The 26,391-nt window shown below is 39.9% G+C and overlaps 1 protein-coding gene and 1 long non-coding RNA gene across 2 annotated transcripts in view; one reads left to right on the forward strand and one right to left on the reverse strand.

The window, feature by feature from the left end:
• ANKFN1 (ankyrin repeat and fibronectin type III domain containing 1) overlaps positions 1 to 26,391 on the reverse strand; it is a 405,557-nt gene that overhangs the window by 11,474 nt on the left and 367,692 nt on the right. Inside the window, exons 16-19 of the mRNA XM_032872010.1 lie at positions 24,502 to 24,652; positions 22,768 to 22,936; positions 13,051 to 13,217; positions 6,073 to 6,286 (exon numbers count right to left, since the gene is read on the reverse strand). Of these exons, the coding sequence (XP_032727901.1) occupies positions 6,073 to 6,286; positions 13,051 to 13,217; positions 22,768 to 22,936; positions 24,502 to 24,652 (701 nt within the window). The remainder of the gene's footprint in view (positions 1 to 6,072; positions 6,287 to 13,050; positions 13,218 to 22,767; positions 22,937 to 24,501; positions 24,653 to 26,391) is intronic.
• Positions 1 to 26,391, forward strand: part of LOC116876058 — a 58,704-nt gene that overhangs the window by 8,387 nt on the left and 23,926 nt on the right. The gene's annotated exons all lie outside the window — the stretch shown is intronic.

Here is a 26,391-nt window from a genome sequence, read left to right on the forward strand (position 1 = left end):
TAATGTCCTGTCTTGCTTCTTACTGTGTATGTGATCTTGAGCAAATCACTTAGTGCCTCTGAACCTTTCATCCTCCATGGCCTGTATGTAATCCATTGCCTGTCTCCAATAGGTACTGTGGTGATTAAATCAGGTTGTTAGAAATACTTTAAGTGCCACTCTTCCCTTCAATATTTAGAGAGTAACTACAAAACTTATTGCGAATATTACATATTAAAATAGAAACCAGTAATCAGATAAACTTCCAAGATTTTTTTTTTTTTTAACTTCCAAGATTTTGCTGTGAGAATGCTGTTGATAATAAAGGAGAATAATACTCTCTTGTATGGTGTCTTGTGCTGGTGATGATCTAGTTCAGTCTGTATTTCCCAGCCTTGATTTAGCAGTGAATTAGTAAATGATATATCTTCTTTACCATAGCTCCTAAGAGCAAGGGAAATAGGAGATAAATTAAAAGAAGAACTAGTTACAACTGTCATACCCAAGGAGAGGAAAATGGGCTTGGGTATGGAGTGGTAAATATTATCTTGTAGGTTCATGGGCCCATAGTTGGGAAACACTGTTCTAGTGGGAATCTAAATATTTGACTTCCATGGTGGTTGTATTATTTATTATAAGACTTAGTGGAACCTATTGCTTAGAGTGGGATACCCCTCCCAGAACAAGCTGGGAAAATCTCCAGGATGCCAGCCAGGGCACTGAGGAGAGTTTCCAGGGACTTAGGCCACTGCCACTCCCTCTCTTCCTGGAAAAGAATGCAAAGTGCAGCTTCCATCCCTAGATCCAGGCCATATGCTCCATTAAGCATTTTAGGCACCTTGCCTAGTTGTTATTTTAATAAACCTGGTTGTGCTCCTCAATTTCCCTTAGAAGGCCGACTGGGCAGGCTAGCATTGGTAGAACCTTGAGTTTCCCCTCTGACTGACCCAGGAGTTGTTTGATGAAAGTTCTGCCCATAGTATTAGTGCTGGCTTAGGAAGCTTGGCTTTCTTGCCATTGTAATGGGTGTTGCAACTCCTGGTCTCTGTGGATCAGGCCAACAACAGCAGAGTAGAGTTGATGTGGATTTTGAGGGCGTTATGTGGAGATGACATTTCAGGAAAGAATAATTGATTTAAAGCTATTGCTTTTCTCTTAAAGGCAGGGGGCATGGCAGGACAGAAAGACAGAAATAATAAGCAGTATTTGCCCTAAGAAAATCTGTCTTCACCTTTTTAATGTACCACTGTCCAAATTTGTATTTTTTAATATGCTTCACTGAATCTATTTCCAGTGTGTTTGAGTAGAATTTAAGTAATTTATAAATGAAGAATTAAAATAAATCTCATCAGGTCTTGGGTAGAAACTCAGGGGTTGTTCACCTTCTGATTTCCCAAGAGAAATAATATCTACAGAATCCTGTTGGTTTTTTTGAACTGTTTATTTTATACTATAGTGTTCTTAACATTGTCTGGGAAAAGGTTACAAGGAAGATTTACATTTGGAAGATCACGATAATCTTCAGATGCATCTGAAGGAAACAACGCCCCCCACCCCTCTGTTGCCTCACCCCTGCGTCACTAGGAGAAATAGCAGTATTGGAAAAAAAAATTGCTGCTGCCTGTGACCACTATACCCACAGAAAAGGAGTGGGAGAGAAAATACCCATGTGATGGACCAAATCGTTCCACCCCCTGCCTTGAGTTGCCTTTTCTAGGAGCCAACTTTCCCCCTTTGGGTCCTTGGGAGATGCTTAATTTTAATTGACTCAGAGGAGTTCTACTTTGTGTTTGAAAACCACAAGGAAATGGGAAGTTAAGTTAAAGAGTTCCACTCCTCCCTCCCCTGTCCCCCAACACACGCAGATACACAAAGACAAATCCAAGGTACTCAACAGCCTTAAAACAGAATCTTGGGCTGGCAGTTTTGTGATAGACTGTACTTCCTCCAGCAGGCTCCTCAGAAGTTAGGTGAACCCTACCCACACAGAATGGAATTGTATTGCAAATTTTGCTCTGTGGGCAACTCGCTGGGGATGTTCCTCTAAATAGGATTTTTTTCCTCCTCATAAATGGTTTCCAAATAAAAGTAGCACACTAGTGCAGAGGACAGAGTATGCAGAAGCAGATTTCATTGCTCTGAAAAGCTTTTGCTTTTGTGAGGGGATCAGACCTAAATGTTTGTCCCCAGTTTTCCTGTCACTGGGTTCCATTTTTTCATTTGCTTCCCTCCACGTCTTTGTGTTTCACAGCCCATGGAATCTTGGCTTCAGAGAAATAAATGGACCCAAGAGAGAGTTATATTTTAAGGAACAGAATGATGATCGCTCACATTTTAGATTAATAACAAAATCCAAATGTAATTGGCCAGATCCTCCCAGTAGAGAGTGTTTGTAACCCGTCATCTGGCCATTATGAAAGTTTGACACTTCTGTGGCACAGGAGAGGCCACCCTCATACAGCCAAGGGGACCTCCTTAGGACCCTGCAGCCAAGAGAACATTAAATGCTGGGAAGGTTCTGTGAGCAGAGAGGGCAGGCAAGGGCTATGAAGGTAGAAGGGGAATTGAAGAGTTGTTTGCAGACTTATGTAAATTGTGGAACAACAGAGGGAATATCTATCTTGCCTTTAAAAAACTGCCCTTACAACCCTAGACCTCTCTAGCTACTGCCCTCCCTCACTCTTCTTTTTCATAGCCAAGATTCTGAAGAGTATATCCTTACTGGTTCCATTCCTTTACCTCCCATTTATTCCCTGATCTACTTCTGTTGGGTTTCTCTCTCCTCCCCTTCATATACCACTATCATCCAGATTACAGATGACTTCGTTGTTGAAAAGAAAAATAATCCAACAGAAGCTTTTCAGTTTTATTTAACTTCTCACCATTGTTTGACATACTTTAATTTCTGTGACACTACTCTCTTGTTTTTTAATCTTCCTCTGGTTGTTATTTCTTGGTCTAAGAAGTCCTGCTGTCCATTCCACAGGGATCTTTCCAGATTCTCCTCTCCTTACTCTGACTTCTCTCTCTAGGGAATCCCAAGCATTTTTGTAGTTACATCATTCATATGTCAATAATTCTTAAGTTCATATTATAAGTCCAGTCTATTTCCTGAGCTCCAGACCCCATAATCCTTTTTTGTTGGGATGCCCTAAACTAACTTACTAACCACCTAAACTAACTAACTAACTAACTAACCAACCACCCAAGCTTGTTTCTCCTCTGGTGTAACCTTTTTTTGGTAAATGTCATGATATTCAGAGACATTCATGCCAGAAAACTTGGTATCCCTCTGTTACTAGTTTAGTAATTGATATCCCAGCTTCTAGTACTGTCCCACTGAGGTCTCTTCATACAACAGCCAGATTTGATTTTTTTTTTTTTAAGATTTTATTTATTTATTTGACAGGCAGAGATCAACAGTAGGCAGAGAGGCAGGCAGAGAGAGAGAGAGGAGGAAGCAGGCTCCCTGTGGCGCAGAGAGCCTGATGCGGGGCTCGATCCCAGGACCCTGAGATCATGACCTGAGCTGAAGGCAGAGGCTTTAACCCTCTGAGCCACCCAGGTACCCCCAGATTTGATTTTAAAGAATAATTCAGATCATATCAATCCTTGCTTAGAAGTTTCCAATAGCTTTCCATCACAAGCAGAATAAAATCCAAACTACTTACCTTGGCCCTGCCTGATCTGGACCCTGCCTTCCTCTTTACCCTCTCTCTCACCACTAGCCCCTTTATTGGCTCTGCTCCAATGACTTTGGCTTTCTTTTCATCCCTCACCCACTTCGGGGCCTATTGCTGTTTTATTGCCTGGAATATTCCAACTCCAGATCTTTGCATTACTGGCTCCTTTTTCTGTGGTTGGTTCAAATGTAACTGTCACAGATGGGTCTCTGCTGACCATCCTAGTGAATTCAGCAATCTCCCTGCTCATCTTGATTCCTGTTTTATGTTATACATCGGGATTTTCACTATATGAAATTATCTTGTTTATGTTTTCATTGTTACTTTTTCTAGAATGTAAGCTCTATGGAAGTGGCAACTTTGTTTTATCACTATATCCCTGTTACCTCAAGGAGTACTTGGAACACAGCGGATAGCCAATAATTTTTTTTTTTTTTTGTAATGAAAAGAGAAAAAGGCTGAACAATATCTTTGGATCCTGAGTTCAGCCAGACTGCTTATAGTTCCCTTAATTACAATACAGCTGCACATTCTGATTCCTTTGCCTATAATGCTCTCTTCTTTCCTCTGTTTTTGGCTCAACTCCTGCTTACCCTTTAGTACTTCGTCACTCTCTCTGGGAAGTTCTTGTTGATCTTACGAGTTTATAGTTAAACATCCAGAAGACTTCATTAGCACTCTATACACATCCTCATCATAGCACATATGCTATTACCATGAAATTTTGTTAATGTAATTGTCTCCCCCACTAGACTAGCTTATGGCAGGGATGGTATTCATATGCCCAGCTCAGTGGGAATCTACAAAAGTATACTTGAGAAATTCTACTCAAAGAATTCTTTAAAAAAAATATTCGGTAAATCCTAGAATACTTCAGTAATTATCTCTCAAGTTTTTTCATTTGCCAAGTTTTGGTCTTTAGACATTGAGTTTTTTAAAATATAGGAGCATATGTAAACTTACTTATAGATAAGGTTCATATCCCTACTACTGTTTTCTTAAAGATTTTATGTATTTATTTGAGAGAGAGAGCATGAGTGGGGGTGAAGTGGGGGGGCAGGTGAAGGGCAGAGGTAGAGGGAGAAGCAGTCTAGCAAGCAGGGAGCCTGTCACAGGGCTCCAACCCAGGACCCTGAGATCATGACCTGAGTTAAAGGCAGACATTTCACTGACTGAGCCACCCAGATGCCCCCCCCACTGACATTTTCTATAATAAGAGTAATAACATTAAAAATGATACCTACAATCTATTGTCCATTATATGCCATGCATCTCTGACATACACTGTCTTAACTACAAGTAACTTTTAAAGGTGTAGATATTATTAATTTTATTTTCTGTACATGGAAGCTGAGAGACTGAAATGTAGTAAGCTGTTCAAGCTTATAAGACTAGTAAAAGAAAGCTAGGATATGTTTTTTGTTTTTTTTTGTTTGTTTTTGTTTTTTTTTTACTGTTGGAAATAAACTGAGGGTTGCTGGAGGGGAGTTGGGTGTGGGGGTGGGCTAATTGGGTGAAGGACATTAAGGAGGGCAAGTGATATGATGAGCACTGGGTGTTATATGCAGCTGATGAATTATTGAACATTACATCCGAAACTACTGATATGCTACTATATGTTGGCTAACTGAATTTAAATAATAATAATAACAACAACAACAAATACTGTGATTTGAATCCAGGTCTCTGATTTCTTAGCCCAAGTTCTTTCTGCTACACCATGCTGCCCCCTATGGGACAAGCTCATATTTCAGAGCTGTTTATTAAAAATATTAATTATTATTGGAAAGCTTACAGAATTGGAGTTCTTAAAAGCTATAGAATCAAGGAAGATGCTTTGAATGCCATTAATTGTTGTGTCCATGATGAGGCCAACTTAGTTATTTAGCCTCAGGGTCAGGATGCTAGTTTATCCAATGTTTCTTGCTTTCCCAGTTTTCACCCCAGGACAGTGGTGCTATGTTGCGTGAGAAGTTTGCCCTGAATTCTTACCCAGGCTAGGATCTACACTCTGTCTCTTTCCTGACACTCTCTATTTACTAGAGGCTGGGCTGGTTCTCCCTCCTTACTTGGTTTTGGTCAGATTCCCTTGGCTGACTTGGCCTTCACTTGGTACTGCATTTCTGAAGCCCCATCATTGCTCTGTGTCCTTTTGTATCTTGGAAACTCAGGCTGGGACTGGACTAAATCTTCTCCAATCCTAGATGGAGTTGATCTCAGGTTACTACCTTAGTTTCCTTTCCCTCTGCTGCTCTGATTTTATTCCCTGGATGCTTTTAGACTCTCACCATTATGCAGCATTTCCTCCTGTTTGCTGGGACCAGGGCCTCAGCATAAAAGAGCCTCAGCAGTGGAGACAGGACCAAGAATCTGGTGACTGAAATACAGATCTTTAGATCTTATTGCTTACCGGTCACTGCCTTTCTTCTGTGCATCTCTGGGGATGGGGATGGGGATGGAAGACAGTCTATATGTGATGATGTAGAGTTGATCTTCTTGAGGTTCTGCTCCTCTGAAGGGTCTAGCAGTTTCGTGATGGGCAAGCCACAGACTGGTTGTTTGTATCTTGCATACTGTAGAGCATCCATGATCCATCTCATTTCACGCCAAACTTCATCTATTTGCTTTGGAATGAAATGATAAAAAATTTTGTTTATCAAACAGGTACTAAAAATGGGTAAGCTTCCCTGAGAGTCCAAGATGATACATTTTCCACAGTACTGGTTTTGAGTAAAAAAATTTTAACATAGGCTTGCTAAGCCAGAAAATACCTCTTCTTATAATCTCTTGTGCCTTGCATATTTTTTTACCTGAGAGGCTGTATCATGTAGTGCAAATAGTGGAAGACCTGAATTCCAGTTGGTACCCCCCAACTTTTAGCTCTGTAATAATCTTTGGCAAGCCTCTTTGAGCCCCAGTCTGTGAATGTGGACAAAACCCTCCCTTTTTATACCTCACAGGACTGCTGTGATGACTGGGTGAAATGATGAATTTGACAGTGCTTTGTAAAGCTGCAGGGTACATTTCTCACACATATGGAGTGATATTAATTTTCAGCATAAGATAAAATATTCCTCATTAGGATATTGGGAGTAACAGATATGATAAAGTCTAGATCTCAGAATACTTGAAGAAAGAAATGTAACTTCAGTTCTATGTGAACTAGAAAAGCAAAGCATTACTAGAATATTTTGCTAAGCAGAGATTCTTGGACCTATTTAATAGAAAATAGATAACTTTATATATTAAAATTATTACTTTCTTACATAGAAAATAATTGCTTCTAAAGTACAAAGTAGCTTAATAGCTTATTCCTAAGTAATTAAAATAACCTTACATTTTTGGCATACCTCATTCTATATTGTTATCATTTTGGTTTCTGGGTTACCAAAGTGATTTTAGTTATAATATTCTCATTATAAAGTACAGTAGTCATTTCTCTGAAGTGTATTAGTGTAAAAGTCACTCATATGTTTGTGTCTACCTCTGTGGATGACAGATAGTCTCTCAGATCTTAATAGATACTGGCCATAAACTTGCCGGTTTTTCTGACTCTCCAAGGAGGGGCTGTTAGTTACATTATATATTTTTTTCCACGGGACCCTGGAGCTTATGATAGGCTTTGCATCTGATTTCACTCAGTGCCTTTGGCAACCCATTAACTTCTTTGGGACCATTTACTCAACTGTAAAAAGAGGAGGTTGGGCTAGGTAATGTCTAAGGTCCGTTTCAGTTTTGATACTTTATGATTTATTTTTGAAGAATATTTGGTAAGTTGGTGGCACTCAGCTTCCAGGTAAAAGGTGTCCATTGTATGAATACTGCAAACTTAAGGTCTGATTATAGAAGTTTTAAAGATAAAGGACTTCCCAGTGTTCTATTTTGTTTTCAAAATATCTTCTTAGAGCCTTAATCTGTACTTAAATAGTAGTCTTTAAAGAATATTCACAAACCTGGTACTCCCTACAAACACAGAGTAACATCTGGAGCTATGACAGTCTGCCATGTTCAGAGTGAACATTCAGGGCTGGTAATGAAAGCATCTGATTGAATTTTAGCCTTTTTTAGGCAGTGAGCTGGGCAGGATGTTCAGCAGTGGGCAGGTTTTGAGGATGCGCTGAGTACTGGAGAGGGAGAGATAAGAAGTTCAGGGGGTAAAGCTAGAGTACGAATCCCAGAGGAGACTCAGGCAAATTTTCTGGATGGGATTGTTGAGCTTTCAGTTGGCTTTTACTGGTCCTACTTCATGTAGCACTTTTTTCTCACAGTTATTTTAAAGGCACTACATGACTGTGGACAGCTTTTTAGGGTGCTTTCCAAGGACAGGGACTGTGCTTTTCTTTCTTTAGCTCTTGCCTATGCCAAGAGTAGATACTGAATAATGATTGTTCAGTGAACAAACGAATGAATGGATGGATGGTTACCTAATTCTTTAGATCTCTACCCTCCAACAGAGTTATTATGAGTATTAGTGGAAGTAGCTGAGTGCCCTGTATAAATGATACATTGTTATTAAGTTTTGTTGTTACAATGAAAGTCATGATTACTGTGTGAGTCTGAGTGTGGCCTCCCCAAATATGTCCATGTCCTAATCACTGGAACTTGTGAATATTTTTTTTTTAAATATTTTTATTTATTTGGTTATTTGAGAGAGAGTGAGAGCAAGAGAGCTCACAGAGGGAGAAGGAGAAGCAGACTTGTCACCTAGCAGGGAGAACCCAAGATAGGGCTTGATCCCAAGACCCTGAGATCATGACTGGAGCCGCAGGTAGACATTTAACTGACTGAGCCACCTGGGTGCCCTGGAACTTGTGAACATTACTGTATATGATAAAAGAGTAAATATTACCTTGCCTGGCAAAAGATGTGATTAAGTTAAGGATTTTGAGAAGGAAGTTTTTCTTGGATTTTTTGGGTGCACCCTAATTCAATAACAAATGTCTCAAAAGACATTCTTATAAGACAGGCAGAGGGAGACTGGCAGACAGGAGAGAAGGAGGCAGTGTGACCACAGAGGCAAAGATCGAAGTGATGTGGCCACAAGTCAAGGAATGGCGACAGCCACCAAAAACTGGCAGAAGCAGAGAGCAGATTTTCCCTTGGAGCCTCCAGAGGGAGTATGGCCTGACCAATACTTGATTTCAGATTGTCAGTCCCCAGAGCTGTGGAAAGAATACATTTCTTGTTGTTTTAAGTCACCCAGTTTGTGGTGATTGGTTTCAGCAGCCCTATGAAACTAATACAAGTGTTAATAATAATCTACTTGTTCTCTTTGGGTAAGATTATTTCAGCATTACTGCTGAGGATGGATAGGGAGATTTAGTATACATTTTAAAATTATGTGTATAAACAATTTATATCTTATTTTTTCTCAGTGATGAAGTGAAGAAGTATTAGCTGATATAAGTTTAAAATATTTGTACAGGGAGGCCTATGGGCTGAGTTTAACAGACTTAGCTGAGTAGCCCTAAAAGAAGTACAATTTTCACCCATTTTACCTTATACTGTTGATCTAAAAATAACTGACAACATAATCCCCCTGATTTTAAGGTCCAAATTCAGCTTCTAAAGACTTGCTGACACGTTTTTAAAAAAGAAAAGACCATGAACTCCATAGGTCTGTTGGTTAAGAGTTCTGCATCCATTTCTCACCCTGCCTTTTAAAATTTTTGGTTTTCATCCCATAAATTACACCCTTTCTCTGTACTCAGGCAAGATAATATTTTTATTAAAATGTAAAGGTGATTGGTTTTCTCACAGCACAGTTACAAGGTGCTTGAGGGGATGATAGATTGGCTATATTTAATGAGCTGTGTTTCTATTACAGCTTAGGAGCATTTGAAGCATTACAGTATATAAATTATGGCCTAATTGCCCTTTAGGCTTTAGCAGCTCAAAATATGCCAAGCTCCAAGTCTCTACACTTTGATATTTCTGCTCTGTGTGCTGTCTATAAAACCTATATACCTTATCTATGATTTTCTTCACCTCCCCTAGTCCAGGCCCTCCCCTTTTCTGGCTGCACTCCTTGGCTTCTTTTCCTTGCTGTATTTACATAGACTCCCTTGCTCTTTACAATGTTTGGTTTGTGTAGTGACTTCAACACTGTCTTAGATCTGGAATCATACAAATGCTCTCACGGCTGGCGGTTGCCTCTGCAGGTTATGGTGTGTGGTGGGCTGAGCTGTGAATGCCAATGGGTGAGTGGCTCCAGCTGGTTTTCATTCTGAGTGAGAGAGGGATTGAGAAGCCCAACATAGATAAGAGGAGAAATGATATTGCATTATCTCTAGTCAGTGAAGTTATCCATGTTGGATAGAGCAAAGCAATCCATTGAAGGCTGTGGCTACAGGGAGATGGTCAGGGTTTACCCAGCTAAGAAGTGATTTTTTGAACCCTTTGGGAATTGGCTTTTATCCAAGTCTACATGTACCTGGCTGGCTGGAAGGAGAGTATGTAGAGGGGACTCTCAAGTTACCTGCTTTGGGAACTTTGAGGAATTGCTGGCCTGGCTTGCCTTTATCCATCCCACTTAATGGTGTGATGAAAGGGAAGAGAGAAAAAGGCAGTGGAGCCCTAGGGTAGGTGAAAAATAAGGGGCCACAGAGTAAGAATGGAGCCAGGAACTCCTGAGGGGTCTGAGACTTAGAAAGACTGAAGAAAGTCCACTTTCTCATTGGATGACCATACTGGATTTAGGGGAAGGCTTAAGTGGAATAAAGCAGAAATAGAACCTAAGGCATGGTTAGAGAGTGCTTCTCTAAATATATTTATGGATGTTAAAGACGTCATGAAATATTAGAGCCAACCAGTTTTCCAAAGTCATCTAGTCCAGCCCTTTCATTTTATATATGAGAAAATCGGGGTCCTGGAGATCAAATGAATTGTCCATTACTCCAATGTCTATTGGTAGAACTCAGTACTAAAAATGTATGCTAATTGATTTCTGGTCATTGTTCTTTTTCTGATGCTCCACAGCCCATTATGTTGGATAGAAAAGGTAAGCCAGTCTTTCTTATTCTCTTGCCTCATTCTTCCCTTTCCCACCCCTTCCTCATATTAATGTTCCACTTTTACTGGAAATGAAATAAATGCCATAAATGTCTGGTTTTTTAAATACCGCATTTTCAGGTCAAGAGAGCAAGTAATTTCTTAAGAGGTTTATTTCTTTAGTCTGAGAGGTCATTTAAGGTATCTCATTTATGGAGTCGGATAAGTAGGATAAGATTTGTCTGCTCACCACTTTGCAAGTATATTATAATACCTTCTTCCTGAGTACTAAGTAAATTCCAAATCTTATATACCCATATTTCAGAGCATTTTTCCTCCTTATTAATAACTGAATAAATGAATATATAATTTACTTCATATTTACTATGTGCAGGTAGTGTGCTCAGTGCTTTATTGTTGTTGAATTCACAGTAACACTATGAGTTAATACACTTACCTTCCCTATTTTACAGATTAGGAGGTTGGGATTCATTTTATTTATTTATTTTTTTTAAAGATTTTATTGATTTGTGGGAGGCACCTGGGTGGCTCCGTGGTTAAGCCTCTGCCTTCAGCTCAGGTCATGATCTCAGGGTCCTGGGATTGAGTCCCACATCGGGCTCTCTGCAGGGAGCCTGCTTCCTCCTCTCTCTCTCTCTGCTTGCCTCTCTGCCCACTTGTGATCTCTCTCTGTCAAATAAATAAAATCTTTAAAAAAAAAAAGATTTTATTGATTTGTTAGAGGGAGAGAGAGAGCATGTACACAAGCAGGGGGAGCAGCAGGCAGAGAGAGAAGTAGGCTCCCTACTGAACAAAGAACCCAGTGTGGGACTCCATCCCAGGATGCTGGGGTCATGACCTGAGCAGGTTCTTAACCGACTGAGCCACCCAGATGTACCAGGAGGTAGGGGTTTAGAGAAATTTATTTGCTCAAAGCTCAAAGCATTCCTTGCCTAGATGATTGTGATAGCTTCATATTTGATTTCACTGCTTTTGGTCTTCTCTTTAAATCCAGGAATGGTATGCAAATTATCTACGAACATAGCCAATGAGAATGAGTGCTTACTATAAACAACCAGTATGGCTATACCACTGCAATGGACTATCTCCCAGCTTGAATCTATGCTAAATAGCTATGAGAGGCTGTAACTTACTTTCTTTAAGACTTTGGCCAAGTCCCTGTTGTCTACAGAATAAAGTACAAATTTCTTACCATAGCCTTTAATAAAGCCCTTGTGGTCTGATCTCATTGCTACTTTCATTCTTGCCTGCTTTCTTACTACCTTCACTTAATTTATGCCCCAACCAACTTTGACTACTCATCATTCCCCAAATACTGTTTTCCTGCTCTTTCTGCCTTATCTGTTTATACTTTTTCTTTGAATGCCCCTAGTCTGTTTCTCCCTACTGTATAGTCTAATTTATCCCTCTAGGCCAAGCTTGGATATCAGTTACATCCTCTGTGGCAACTTTTCTTACACCCATAAATATTAATAAAGTGTTACTTCTTTGTGTTGACACAATTTTTTTTTTTCCGGTACTCCTCTTTTGGCACCTAACTCATTTTATAAATAGTATTTATACACATTTCTTGTCTATCCTACTGGGTTTAAAACTCCTTATGGTCAGGGACTGTATCTAATTCAACTTTGTATCTCTCTTGAAGTGCCTGACATCTGGGTATTCAACAAATATTTGCCAAATTGAACTGACTATATATCCTAGATATCTATCATAGGCTATTGCTGGTATACTCATTTTGTGAGTTGGGTAATATTAGGCAGAAAGATCATAAGATTTGTCCAAGGGACTTACGGGCAATTTTAGATGAGATCCAAATTGTCTTGATGACTAGTCAGTGCCCCTGTCACAAGAACTTGAGGTGTCATCTTAAGGCTTTTCTAGACAAGACCATAGATAGGGAACACATTTTCCAGCCCCTGTAGCCACACGTTAGAGTGTCAGTCAGCTCTGCCAGAAAGGGGTCTAAAACATGAGGTCCAACTGGATTTGGGTTAATATAACTCTGGGATATTAAGTTAATTGATACAATTTTTCTTTCTGTTAGAATTATCAATGGATTAATGGGTAATAATGATAATCTGATTACTAGTTCTTCTAGCAGTGATTTTTCTCTCCATATGGGAAGCCACTACTACCTACCATAGTAATGGATGCAGGTCTTAGTAATGCTGTGATTTATATGTAGTTTTTTCTTACGCCTTTGTTTAAAAACTCACTTCTTCCTGAACTCCAAATTTTAACCAAATCAAGAGGCTACTTGCATGCTGTGGTCTTTAAATAAACCCAGATTGCTGTTCTTTTTTATGCTTGTTTCTCATCCCCTCCACTCTACCCCTTCTTCCTTCATTCTGCCTCAGAAGAAACAAACTATTACCTGCATGAAATCTAAAACTTGCTGGTGTCTTTGTTTGGCAGCTGCAACCTCGCTGTCTGAGATCGCTTCCCTCAGGGACTGTTGGGTATTCAGAGAATCCAGCTCCACCACAGCAGAAAGGCGGCAATACAGACTAATAAATTTCTCCCTGTAGCTGCAAAAATGAACTGGAAAATGGACAAGCAAAATAAAACATGTTAAGATCTGGTATCAAAATAGAGAAATTCATACCTCAGAGAAAACAAGTTGAATGAAAACATGATTTATTAATCCTATCAGTGGAAAATATTAAGCCATAAATAAATTAAAAATGTGCTCTTTAGGGGCCAGTTGTCTGGCTTCAGTCAGACAGTATTCCCTTTTAAGGTTTACCAAGTCCTGGTAAAGGTATGGGGAAGTGGGCTTGGCTCAAGCTACAGTTTATGTTCTGCTCCTAAAGTTAAGGCCATATATATATATATATATACACATACATACATACACATACATACATACATACATACACACACATACATACGTATATATACACACACACACATACATACATATACTCACATACACACATACGTACACACACACACACACACACATATATATATATTCTGAGAAAATAAGTTTGCTTATCACTTTAAAGAAGAAAAAAGTCTAGTAGCAATCTGAAACCTAATTTTGATTTCCATGTCTGATTTCTACTGTGTATCTTACATGCTTCTTTTCAAAGCCAGAAATCCCAGAAGGTACAAAACACACTTTTCTTGGGATGTCTTTTGTCTGGCTGGAAAACTTCCTTTAGGGCCTGGCAGGATGGGTTTTGATTCTTATCCCTGCTCCTCAGCTGCTCTGGAAGGATGATGGAGCTGATACCTCAACAGACCATTTTTGTCTTTGGCAGACTTGGCCTTCATCTTTCAAAAGATAATGGACCAGCGGCCAGAGGGAATAACCTTCATCTCCATCACGGAGGAGGGAGAGAGGAGTGTGGGACTCAGGCTCATGTGGGTCCCCTGAGGTGGATCAAATTTTCTGTACTTCTTGGACTCTGATCACATACTAAAACAACAGATTGCAGTGGGGTGAGGAAAGCATCCTCAATCAGACTAGTGCAGTACCAGTCTCTTCCTAGCCATTGTTGAATTTTCAGATTCACTTTCTAGGAACCTCATTTACTCTTATGTGTCTAACTGTATCACTGTGTTTCATGCTTTGGAAACAGTCTATTAGAACTCCACAAATCTGTGGAAACATTTTTATTCTGGCTTCTTTAGTGAGGAATTCTAGGAAGAATATCTAATTACTGCCCTCGGGCGTCTTTGCTTTTGATTCCTGATACCCAGAAGTGGCCATTTAGGTAAACGAAAATCACAGTGCCTCATAATGGGGCATCTTGTTATCTCTACACCTCAGTGAGAAAGCCCTACTTCTCTGCCTATTGAGAGATTTCTGGGCACCCTGCAAGTCCCATCTTACCACTGCCTACTTCCTTGCTTGGTTTTCTCCTAAGATGAATCTCTGGTGTGGGTACAGGTAACCTGCCCTGTTTGTGTTTCCATATGGAAGTGGAAGAGAAGAATGGGGTGAGGGCTTCTGTGGTTCATCCTTATTTCAGCTTTGCACCATTTCAAGGTGCTGCTCAATTCTAGAATTTATTTTTCTCTGTGGTGTCAAGTCCATCCTTCCCACTTCCTCTACTCTAGCACTTCTTTGCCTGACACACAGAAGAACCGATTTCATATGGCCTTTCAGTAAACAACAAACTATTGAGCTCTTCCTAAACCATCTGCTTTGCATGCTATTTCCCCACTTAAAGACCTCCACTGAGCTCTTTCTTGACTTCAGGACAAAGTCAAACCTTTTACCACCAGAAGGAAAGTGTCTTGTGATCTAGAATTTGAATAAATCTTCAATCATATCCTCCATCATGCAACTACCTTCACCCTCCACTCAAATTAATTCTAAGCATTGGTCAGGCTGAACTTATTACAAGTCCTGTTACACTTCCATGCTTTTACACGTGCCTTTTTTCTGGTCCTCAGACACCTGTCTCTACCAGTATCTTTAGGTCACACCAGTGTCTTCAGGTCAGCTTCTTCTGATCCTTAAAGATTGAGCTTAAGTGCCTTCTCAGTAAATCTTCACTGACACCTCTTCCTCTAGGCAGAGGTAGTTTCTCTCTCTTTTGTGCTACTAGAGCACTTGTTTCTAAATGTATCAAGACAGTTACCCACTTTATTAAAATTATGTGTTTACTTGACTGCCTTGGTATTAGGCTGTGATTTCTCTGCGGATAAGAACCATGTCTCCTATTTTTATTTCCTCAAAACCTGAAACATTATAGCTTTTCAGTTAATGTTTGTTGACCAAATGAACAAAAAAATGCATGGCCTGGTCTGAAGAGGGCAGACCCTTCCTCCTCCAAAGTCTCCTCTTTCCCTCCATCCTCTTTTCTCTCTGTGCTCTTGATTTTCCTGTTTTGAAAAGTGTATTTCAGGTCTATGATATTTACTGGCAGCTATACAGGAAAGAGTCGCCATTATTTTGTAGCTTACTCTTGACCCTTGTAACTCCCTGAATGCGTCTTTATGCCTTTCAAGGAGGGATTATGTCCTGTTAGCACTTGACAGATGTCCTCTCTTGGCTGAAGAGTGAGGAGAGTGAAGTGTCTCACATTCTGCCTTTCCAAACCAAGTTGGGGGAAAAAAAAAAAAGAAAAGAAAAAAATAAGCTTTTTTCCTTCTTTCTAAAATATGAAGATAGGGAGATTAGGAAAAGGCACTAAAGAATTTCTTTAAAAGAAACACTATCATTCCCATCTGAATTCTAAAACGCCAGGGTGTCCACAACTTTCTCTTGTTGTGTCTCCTTGTGGTAGGAACCTTGGATTGGTGGGTGGTCTCACAGCGCCCACACCCCCCACCCCTTGCCACTCACCACAGCCAGCTATAAGGACCTTTCAACTACAGCGCTTCACTTTCCCCTGCTAGTGGTTTTTATGCAGAGCCTTTAATGTTACTTTAACAAATGCTACTTTAACATAGTCTTTTGTGGTTTAGCAATGATACATTTGGTAGCCATCACAGAGGAGGGAAGGATAGACTGGAAGCTTCTAATTTTTTTTTTTTTCTAATGTGAATCACATGCATTTAACAGACAAAATGGTACAAGGGTACAACAGTGCATTATCTGGACCACATGATTTGTTAGTAATTTACACACTAAGGCTAATTTTCTGTGGTGTTTTTTCTCCCTATTTTTTTCTATATGAGATAGTGACAGACTAAAATGCATTTGACACTAACACAAGAAGTTGGATTAAGTGTAGAGAAGAGTAGAAAGTATTTGGGTTTAGGTATCAGACAGAATTGGGAATTTGAGTCAGTTCTGACAGTTACTACCTGTGTGGCATTGGGCATGTAACCTCTGGGAGCTTCAAGTTTCCCACATCTAAGATGGATAGTAATGTCTATTTAGAATTAAATCATATCGTATATATACAGTGCATAGAACAGCATGTGGCACCTATCAGAAACAAAATAAAAAAATTTTTCACACCCTTACCCTGACCTCTCAGAAAGAATGAGGCATTTAGAGTTAGAAAATTGGAACAGGGTTGAGATTAAAATATTCTTCCTAAGATCTTAACTTAATAAAATCCTAATCAGTCAGGGTCATGGAGCCTAGTTTGGAAGCTAAAAATATCAATAAGATTACCTCCTGTGGTCAGTTTAGTTCCAGGATTCTTTGCCAGTCTGTCAGAAAGAACCTGGGCACAAGATGCCCCTCTAAAGATTCCTGGGAGTGAATGAGTTGACAGTTGGAATTCAGGAGTGGTATCCTAAATCATGAAAAATGGGCCTTAGGAATGAGGGTTGAGACTGTGCCATTTCTTGTAAGCTTGTGGCCTGGATTCCATTAGGCTCAGTGCCTGGATATCCCACAGGCACCTCAAAACTCATCATTTGTCAAACTGAACTCATCATCTCTCCCCTCCCCCAAACCTGTTCCTCTCCTCATCTTTCCTATTTTGGTAGATGGCAACATTATCCATCTCAGCACCCTATTCAGACTCTCTGGCTCCTCCATTTTGCTCTTCAGCCACATTAAATCAATCACAAAGTCCCATTGATTTTAACTCCTCAATTCCTCTTGCCTCTGCTTTCTCTTCTACACCCCTACTGTGGCAGTCTTGGTTCCGGTTCTTATCACTACCACCTGGACCACTCTCTCAACTGTCTCACTGCCTCTAGTCTCAGCATTCCCTGCTTTGGCTCTCCTGCAGTCCATCTTTAGAGCAGCTAAAATCCAAGACGACCATATTATTCCTTTTAAACAAATCTTTTCATGACTCCCCATTGCCTACATGATAAAGTCTAGCCTCTTTAGGATGGTATACGTATCCCTTTGTGATTCTGACTTTTTAATTTTTAGTTTCATCTCCTGTCTTCTCAGGTGCCATAAGCATCTTTCACCATGAGCTACTAGGAGTGTACTTAATTGGGCTGCATTTCCTCAGGTCTCCTAGCCTTTGTGCAGCCCACTTAAGATGATTTTCCTTTTTAGATCTGCCTTTTCTTTCCTTTTCTGAATGTTTCTTTCTAATTCAAGATTAGCTCAAATGTTACCTCTTTAAGGAAGGATTGGATGTCCTTCCTTTGAAATTCAATCGCCTACCTATTACGGCAGGGCTTTCGTCATATTGGGACTACCCTCTACTGGTGGTCAGATTATGTCTTATTAACATCAGTATGTCCAGCGCAAGCACAGTACCTGACATACAGTGGCAACCCAGCAAATGTTTGTTGAATGAAATATGTAGCCAAGCACTTAAGTATGAAATATATGCCAGGCTTCAAACTGTTTTTTTAAAATTTCCCAGTTTTATAATCTCACTAGTCCAATCAGTATGAATCATAGAACCAAGGAAATCAGTAAAATCAACTTTTCTTATCATAGGCCTGCTCTCAGTTGTGACTGCCCATAGGATCAGGACAGGGCAACCTCCTCAGTGCAAGCTAGGCAAATCCTCAAGAGGCCACACCACTGGACAGAGTTTCTGAAGGCTCATGATGGTACCACTTTTCTTTTTGTTTCTGCGAACAGTTTAAATAGTGACCCTTGTCCGTACCCAGGCACTTGCTTGATTAATGCAATGGAGTATTATCCTGCTTCTATTCAAAGGTTGGGGTGGGGGGACTGTCAGCCCTCAGGTTATGGAGGGGGCCTGGGTTTGAAATGTACCATTTTGCCTTAGCTCAGCCCTGCTTATGGAGCTCTCCCATCCGTATGACAGTCCTCCTCTCCCCTACAGTAATTCTGTGAGGGAATAGCCTCTGGGTTTGTCCCAGTCTATTCTTTACTCCAGGAGACAGAAGGCTAAGCTCCTTTATCATTCTGTCCTTGCTAGATCTATTTAGTGCTAGAACAGGCACAGATGCAGTTTTCTGTAGCTGGTTAGCAAGTTATTTATGATCACTCAGGCCACTGGCAGGAACATGGTCAGTTTGCCAAATCTCAAATCCTTTCATTGGGACAGGGATGACTTGTACAAGTCAAACCGAAATACAGTGTAAACTTTTTATAATTGACGTGTTCCCATAATTTGCACCTTTTCAGGTTTCATTAAAATTCCTGTGTTCTTAGGACTTTCTGAGTTCTGATTGAATTTCCAGTAATGTTCTCTTTCTCAGAAATGCTTAGTGTATCTGTTGACCTTTTGCTGTGGGTCTACCTATGGAAGGCAGAAGTCCCTACTTAAAAAAACAAGTAAAAATTGCTTAGCATCTTTCTTGAGGGGTTTTAGACCCATTATAGTAAGTCTTTGAAGTTCCTGTAGAAATTGTTATTAAATGCTTTGTGGGCTGAAGTCTAATGGAAGAAGTATGGTAATCAGTACGATAATCTGTTTCTTAGAAAGCTCTGATTTCTTGGGGATAAGGTAGAGTCTGTCATGATTCTTACTAAGACCCAGCAATCTTTTAAAAATTGTTGCTGGTGGTGCTGAAGTATAATAAACATTGTACTAGAGTGTACTGATTTCCTGCTACTGGCAACATTTCCTCCTGATCTCTAGAAAAGACTAATAGAATTTTGTATGTCAGTGGAACTATGCCCAATGAGGTGATCTTTTCTGGATGGTTCTCATAAATCAGTTGGTTCACCTATAATATAACAAAGGAGGACCAGGAGAATATGAAGGTATATGTTATTCCAGGGAAAAACATCTTGAAGTCAGATCTTGAGAAAACAGAAAACATCTTGAGACCTAGGCTTTGATCTATGGCTTAGCTTTCATAGATGAAGGTTAATATTTGATAGTCTTACACTGCTTTTAGTCAAAGAGATAGGCACTGTTGGATTCTGGTACTATGATAACTACATCTCTATTTTGTAAGTTCTTAAAATGTTATGTTTTGTGTGTTCTAGTATTAATTCAAGTGTGGTCCATGGACTGACAGCACAGTATCATCTGAGAGCTTGTTAGAAAAGCAAATTCTCCAGTCCTGTGTGGTGGGGCTCCAGGAGTCTCTTTTAGCATGCTCTCCTAGTGATTCTCAGTGCATATTGAAGTTGGGGAAGCAGTGTTCTAGAGCATCATATCCTAAAGTGTGTTTTCTTAGTTTTTTAGTAAGTGCCACACCAAAAATGCTTCCAGTCATGGTCAAATGAATTTAGAAAATGCTGGGCTAAACAAAGTTAAGCTTTTTGGTTTTTATTTTTTCATCTGGGGGGAGTACCAGATTTTACAGACCTTCTAATATGTTACTCTACCACTCAAAATTACCTGTTGGACTCTCAACACACTTAAAGTAGAATCCGAAGTCCTTATCATGGCCCCTGAGGCCCTGCATGATCTGGCTGTTGACTCTCTGATCTCATTTCCTATATTTCTTGCTCTTGCTTACTATATACTTCACCTACACTGATCTTTTAGCCAAGCACACTCTTGCTTTAAAGCCTTTGCCCATGTCATACCCACTGCAGGGAAATCTCAGGTCTCTGCTTATGTGTTTCTTCTTTAAAGGGACTCTTCCAGGTCATCCTATACAAAATTGCAGCTCCTGTCTCTTCACCCCAGTCCCTTACCCTAATTTATTTTTCATCACAGCCCTCACTACTGTCTGACATTTACAGTATTGTTTGTTGATTGCTTTACTGTTTGTCTCGCCCCACGAGAACGTAAGCTTCATGGAGAGTTTATTCATTGGAGATCCTTAGTACCTGGACTAGTGCCCAGCACATAGTAGGTTACTTAATAGGTATTTATTGAATTAATGAATAAATGAGTGGAGAGAAGAAACTGTAGACTAGAAAGTAACAGTAGTAGGACAAAGTGTGGCTGCCCAGGAAAAGTGCATGAACCTCCCAAAAAGCAGAGGACACTTGCAGGGCTTGGTCCTCCAGGGTCTTAGGAGTCATACACTATTATAATTGATCCCAAATCATTGATTATTACCATGAAGACCACTGAGACATGGGGAAATGAACTTCATGTATTTTTGTCTATAATCAGGGAACAGTAATGACCATTTCATACAGAATGGACTCCTGGTTAGCTCTCCAGTGAAGTATTTTCCTTAGTTCTTTTCCCTGTCAATTATCTATCCCTGGGAAATCATTCACTTTCATGGCTTCAGCAGTTATTAATAGACACTGGTCAAATTTCTGTGTTTAGTACTCAACGCTCTCTCCTGTATTTCTACTGCCAAATGGACATGTCTACTTGTATGTTGAACTTGCACCTTCAGATTCAAGATAGAGCTAAAAGCATCATTTTCTTCCCTAAGTCATATTCCTCTCTGATTTTTTTACTTTTGGTAATGGCAGCAATATCCTCACAGTCTTTGAGGCTGAAAACCGTTGGAGTACTCCAAAAGTCTCTAGACTTCACCTTTTCTCATTGAAACAGTTCCTCTCTCAATGTTTCTTACTTCTGTATTTGTTTCCTTTATGGGGGGAGGGTTTGTTTCTGCCCTAATACTGGACTATATGAACTATGCCCCCAGATGTGCTCTTAATCCATCTTAAACAGATTCCTCAGTCTGACTCTTAAGATACTGCCCAGTATGGCCATGAATTTTCCAGACCTTTTTATGTTCACTGCTTCTTCACATCATTTCTCTGATCTAGCCAAACTGGACCACTTGTTCTTTTCCTGACTCATTCTGAGACCTTTTGTTCCAGGGAACTCATTCTGCTCCCCCTGACAAGAAAGCTTTTCTTATTGTCCATGTTTATTAGTATCCTGTCCATTCTTTAACACCCACATCAAATATCCTCTCCTCCAAGGTGGCTTTCTGATACCTTGAGAAAAATGTGTTTCCTTTTCTTTTTTCAATATTACTTATGATTGGCATATCTTATTAGCTCATTTAATAATAATTTGTATCATTATTTTACTGCTACCACTGTACTGAAGGCCCCTTGCAGGCAGAGACATTGTCTTACTCATCTCGGAATCTCCACAGTAGGCCTCTAATATATATGTATTGACTTGAAATGAAATACCATGACCCAAACTGTATTTGGAATAGCAGTGCAGTCATATCGTGGACTAATAATGTTCTTTGGATGGGGAACTCATTGCGTGGGGTCATATTCACATCCAGGCCTCTTGGGAGTGGTATGGCCAATGTTATTAATCAATCATTTGACACAGAAAAGGTGCAGAAAGTTTAAGTGATTGCCAGTGTCTCACAATAGAGGACCCAGGACTCTCAAGTCCCAGTCTGCAAGTGTGATTCAGGCTTTTGTTAATAACTTTTTCTTCTGGAAAATAATAATTGCTATTCTTTAGTTGTTTTTGGCATCTGAATGGTTGGAGCAAGGGAAACTGAAAGGCTTAATCCATTTATCCTCAAGGGATAAATTCAGATTCAGATGCCCAGGTCTCAAAATGGCAGTTGCCTGTCTACTTCTAAATCTGGTGTCTGGGGAGCAATCCAAAGAGAGTCTGCCTCCATTCCATCCACCCAGCGCTCACCCTCCCACAAATCCTACAATTCATTTGAACTGATAGAACTCCTGCTAATTGCCTCTTATTGGCCTGTTATAAGATGAAGCATGGGGAAGAGACAAAGCCTCCCTATTCACATTCTCAGTGGGCAGCAGGGGTCTCTGCAAAAATAGAGAAACTGGGGCCCAGGCTATTCATTTTTGAAAGTCAGGACAAGATCTTCCACCATTCAGAATTCCACATTATAATCACAACACGGCATCCTGGGATGCTATTTTCTCAAATGGTCTGCTAGAAATCTAGAGCCTGTTTAATATTAGAGTCTGTTTAATAAATCAGCACTACATTGACTTTTTTTTCCTCCAGAGCGATACGCACTTTACATTTTAATTTCACTATTTTTTTTTTCCCATTTGGAGGTGAGAGAGAGAGAAGGGGCAGTGCTTTTCATGAAAACATCAGTTCTTGTACTTATGTTTTAAGAAAGCAAAGCGAAGGCAAGAACTGCAGCCTGATAACTGAACACTCTGTTTAGAATTCCCTCCTCTCCATTGGACCTTAGCTAGGTTTCAATAATTATTGCTCAGGCACATAGTCTTGGAGCTTTGCTTTCTCTCAGACTTGTACACAGTTCTAGGAAGGGTTGTTGCCAAAGCCATCATGTGATTTATTGACCCTCCACTGGGACAAGGGGGAACAGATATAACTTTGTGATTTTATTATAAGGAGGCTGGGTTAATATTTCTAGGTGAAACAAGCTACTATACCAAGTTCAAACATCTGAAGAGGGAGGTTAAGAAACCCTGAGTGTGGGGTGTAAGGATTATTCTGTCCTGGGGCTGTACAGACGTCGTCTGAGGCAGGGAGCAGGAGAAGAAAGGACACATTGTGACCCATTTCCAACACCTCCTGTGTGTAGAGGCGGAAGTTCCTTGCCTGCAGAGGGACACGCGCGGAGGAAAAATAGGAGAGTTACAACATGGCACTTACATAAACAACACCAAACTGGCATAAAACATCTAACAAAATTACACGACTTCAAGCTTGGAATTTTTATACAACATAAATATTAGGGTTCAGCCCATTTAATAATGCTATATAAAATCAAGATTTAAGGCAGTAATGTTCCACATAAACTCTGAAAACAACATTTATGCTTCTTATAAAAGCAGAAAATGATTGCATTCTGTGGGTTTTTCAAAATGATGAATATAATTACATGAAGCAACAAAAATGGATTGAATTAAAAATCTACTAGTTTCAATTTAAGTTGGTTAAAGGGGAAAAATGTAGTTTCTGGCCAAGGGTTGAAAAAATTTTACAAGTATCCAAAAAAAAAAAAAAGTTGTATGCACTCTTAGGCAGTTGGGCAGCCCTCTCCCAACATGTGTATGTAGCCCAAGAGTCACCAATGAAATATGAGCTGCTTCAAACCTGCTAAGCTCAAGAAACCCTTTAATAGTATCTACTGTCACAAGTAGAGCTGGTGTGTTTTTTTCTCCTCCTGAGTACATGGCCACCCCTGGAATAATCCAGTTTCTCCCCTAGTGCCTTTATGGCATCTTGTGCAATTTATTCTTCATCAGTGTTGGCTGTTTTGGACTAACCTTGCAGTACTGACTTAAAATCTGAGCAGTACCCCAATGGAAGAACACTCTTGGAGTCTCTAATCTATGTCCCTATGACCATAGGTCAGGGGCCAATTCTGGGTTGTTGCTCTGTTATTTAAGAGGGCCAGTTACTCCTGTGATCGGCTTCCTGTTTTATAGGCTAAACTTGGTTGATTTTGTGTGTGTGTGTGTGTGTGTGTGTGTGTGTGTGTGTGTATGTGTGTGTGTGCTGGGTATGGGGAAATGGTGAACCTAGGCCAAAAAGAAAAAAAAAAAAAAGAGAGAGAGAAATGAATTCAGCCTAATGCTACATCATGTTAACTTACTAGACAGAGCCTAATAAACTTTTACTGTTCTCTTCTGTGCCAACAGTTTTTCCTGAAGTTGCTTATTAGTGGAGGTTAGATGTGCACCTTTCGATTTAGATAAGATGACAATTTTGACAGCAAATTCTCTGTTTGTGAAAAGATAGCCATGGCATAACCTTGCCATTGCTGTAAGTTATACTACCACTAATCTGCTGTTCTTAGATAAATCATTTATGTATCTAACTAAGTGTATACTTATTTATTTATTCTCCTTGACTTGTGCTATCCCGAAGCTGAGACTTGGTGTCTTTTCAAAGTGGGCTAGTGAATTATTTTCCCTTGCTTGACCATACCACAATAAAGCTGGGTCCAGGAGCTGTGGAAGAGGTCAACATGCAGGAGATAGAGAAAAGGGGCAGAAGTGTGTCCACTTGTAGGTGTCAAATTCAAAGTGTGCAGCATGTGCAAAGTGGTATTTAAATCACTGAAAATGAACTCATATATTTTTTAAACTTCTGAAGTTTTATACACAATGCAGTTTCCATTAGCCATAAAGGAAGACAAAAATGGTAAAGACTAGTACCTGGTGTAAAGGTGTATTGATCTGCTTAAGGAGGGCTTTCACTGCCATCTGGAGCTCGTAGAAGAACAATTGCATGGGGCAGTCAGAAGTATGATCCACACTTTCCATAGATTCAGAGCCAGAAAGCTTTTGGACCCACTCCCACTCCTCTCTGTATGTTGAGTCAAGTTAAAATTAGAAATTTAACAAAAGTTCAGAACACAGCTCAGAACATTTTTACTGTATATGTCCAGAACCTGGAAAACCAATTTTTGGTGGTTAAAACTCAATACAATTCATGAAATTTGAACTTTTTGCCACCCAAATGGAATTTAAAAAGAGCTTTTGCTAATTTAAGCTTAGTTCACCTATCAAACCATATACACCTCAGAACAGCAGGTCTAATTTGTATCAATCAGTTTCTGAGATTGGAGCTTTGAAATATTTGGTAATAATTTCCTGACTGTCTTCATTTTTCTTTCCCTGAAGATCCTCTGTAAGTTCTAAGGCCCTACATTTTACCACAGGGGCATCTGCTGGTTAATTCAGCAGTTGGGTAACCACAGGACTCTGGTCCAACTCAGGCAACAAACCACATGGCACATTTCAACCCTGGCCTGTTGTAATCGTGGGGACTATTTTGGTTTCTTACCCCTTCCAAGAGCTTGAGGAGAATCACAAACAGGAACACCAGACAATTCCAATAAAAGGAACTAGGGGACACACATCACTGCTTCCATCCTCCTTTCAAACCAGTCATCTGTGTCTTTATTCTGTGTGCTCTGTAATCCTTCCTAATGAACTTTTCCAAATGTCATGCAGAAGGGAGGGGAAAAGAATGATGGTGGGAGAAAACACATCTGGTTTGTCCCCCAAAGGCTGTTCTTCAAAAGGAGCTTAGAAAGATCAAGGTAAATGCTTCCTGGGAACACTGTTTCCACAGGTATGCTAGCTAGCACAAGTCTCTAAACACGTTCATTTGGCCCAGTTTCTCCTCTTTCTGACTGTGCAGGGAGCAGCAATATGCTCTTAGGAGCAGGCTAGAGAGGGAAGGGAAGCCCTTCTCTTCAGGCACGGAAAGAGAGGAGGTGCTAACATATGTTCCCACCCGTGTGAAAACCTTCTGAGGGCTCTCTCCAGTGGGCTATACCAGCTTGGGCTCCAGTCTGTGTCAGAAAATGAAGTTGATTATGATATGAGCTTTTCATCAGAAAACAATCTCTTTTAACAAACTATCCTCTTAAAAAAGTTTCTGTGTTCAGGGTATCTGCTTCCTTTTAATTCCTACACTGGAAAATACTATGGAGAATCTACCCTATTGTCCCAATAAGAGAAACAAAATAAAAATTAAATCCTACTTCAATCTGGGTATCCTGTTGGCTTCACAAATTGAAATCTTGGAGGACCTGCTTGGGAGTTGTTTCTTTTCTCCCATCACTGTTACTGAACTAAATGAGGGGGTTCTGACTAGCACAAGCATTCACAAAACCTAAAGGATAGCACAGTGCTAAAATAGCATCTATAATTGAGTTAGAGAATAAATTACAAGTAGAATACCATGAAACATCTACCATTAACTAAGCAGTTTTAGTCTATAAGGATGAGGGAGATGGAACTGGCAAGAGTGAAGGCTACTGGAATCTTCTGTAAAAATGAAACTTGGATCCTTGTCAAGGGGAAATTAGTTGGTATAACCACTAAAAGATAGAGTCTAAACCTTTAAGACACAAATCTAGAAAATGGATGAAAGTAACCATTGCTGAGTCAACCCACAAGTGAGCCATGTAACCAACCTCTTGGGAAGGATTGAGAAGATAACCAAAGTTGATGTAGAAGTGACCACCAGATGGCAGACTTAAGGTCTGGGTGTAGTTGAATGGGTGAAAGATGAGAATATGGCAGCTAGTGAGT

Source organism: Lontra canadensis, unplaced genomic scaffold, assembly GCF_010015895.1.
Source record: "Lontra canadensis isolate GAN:19392208 unplaced genomic scaffold, GSC_riverotter_1.0 scaffold43, whole genome shotgun sequence".
Lineage (NCBI taxonomy): Eukaryota > Metazoa > Chordata > Mammalia > Carnivora > Mustelidae > Lontra > Lontra canadensis.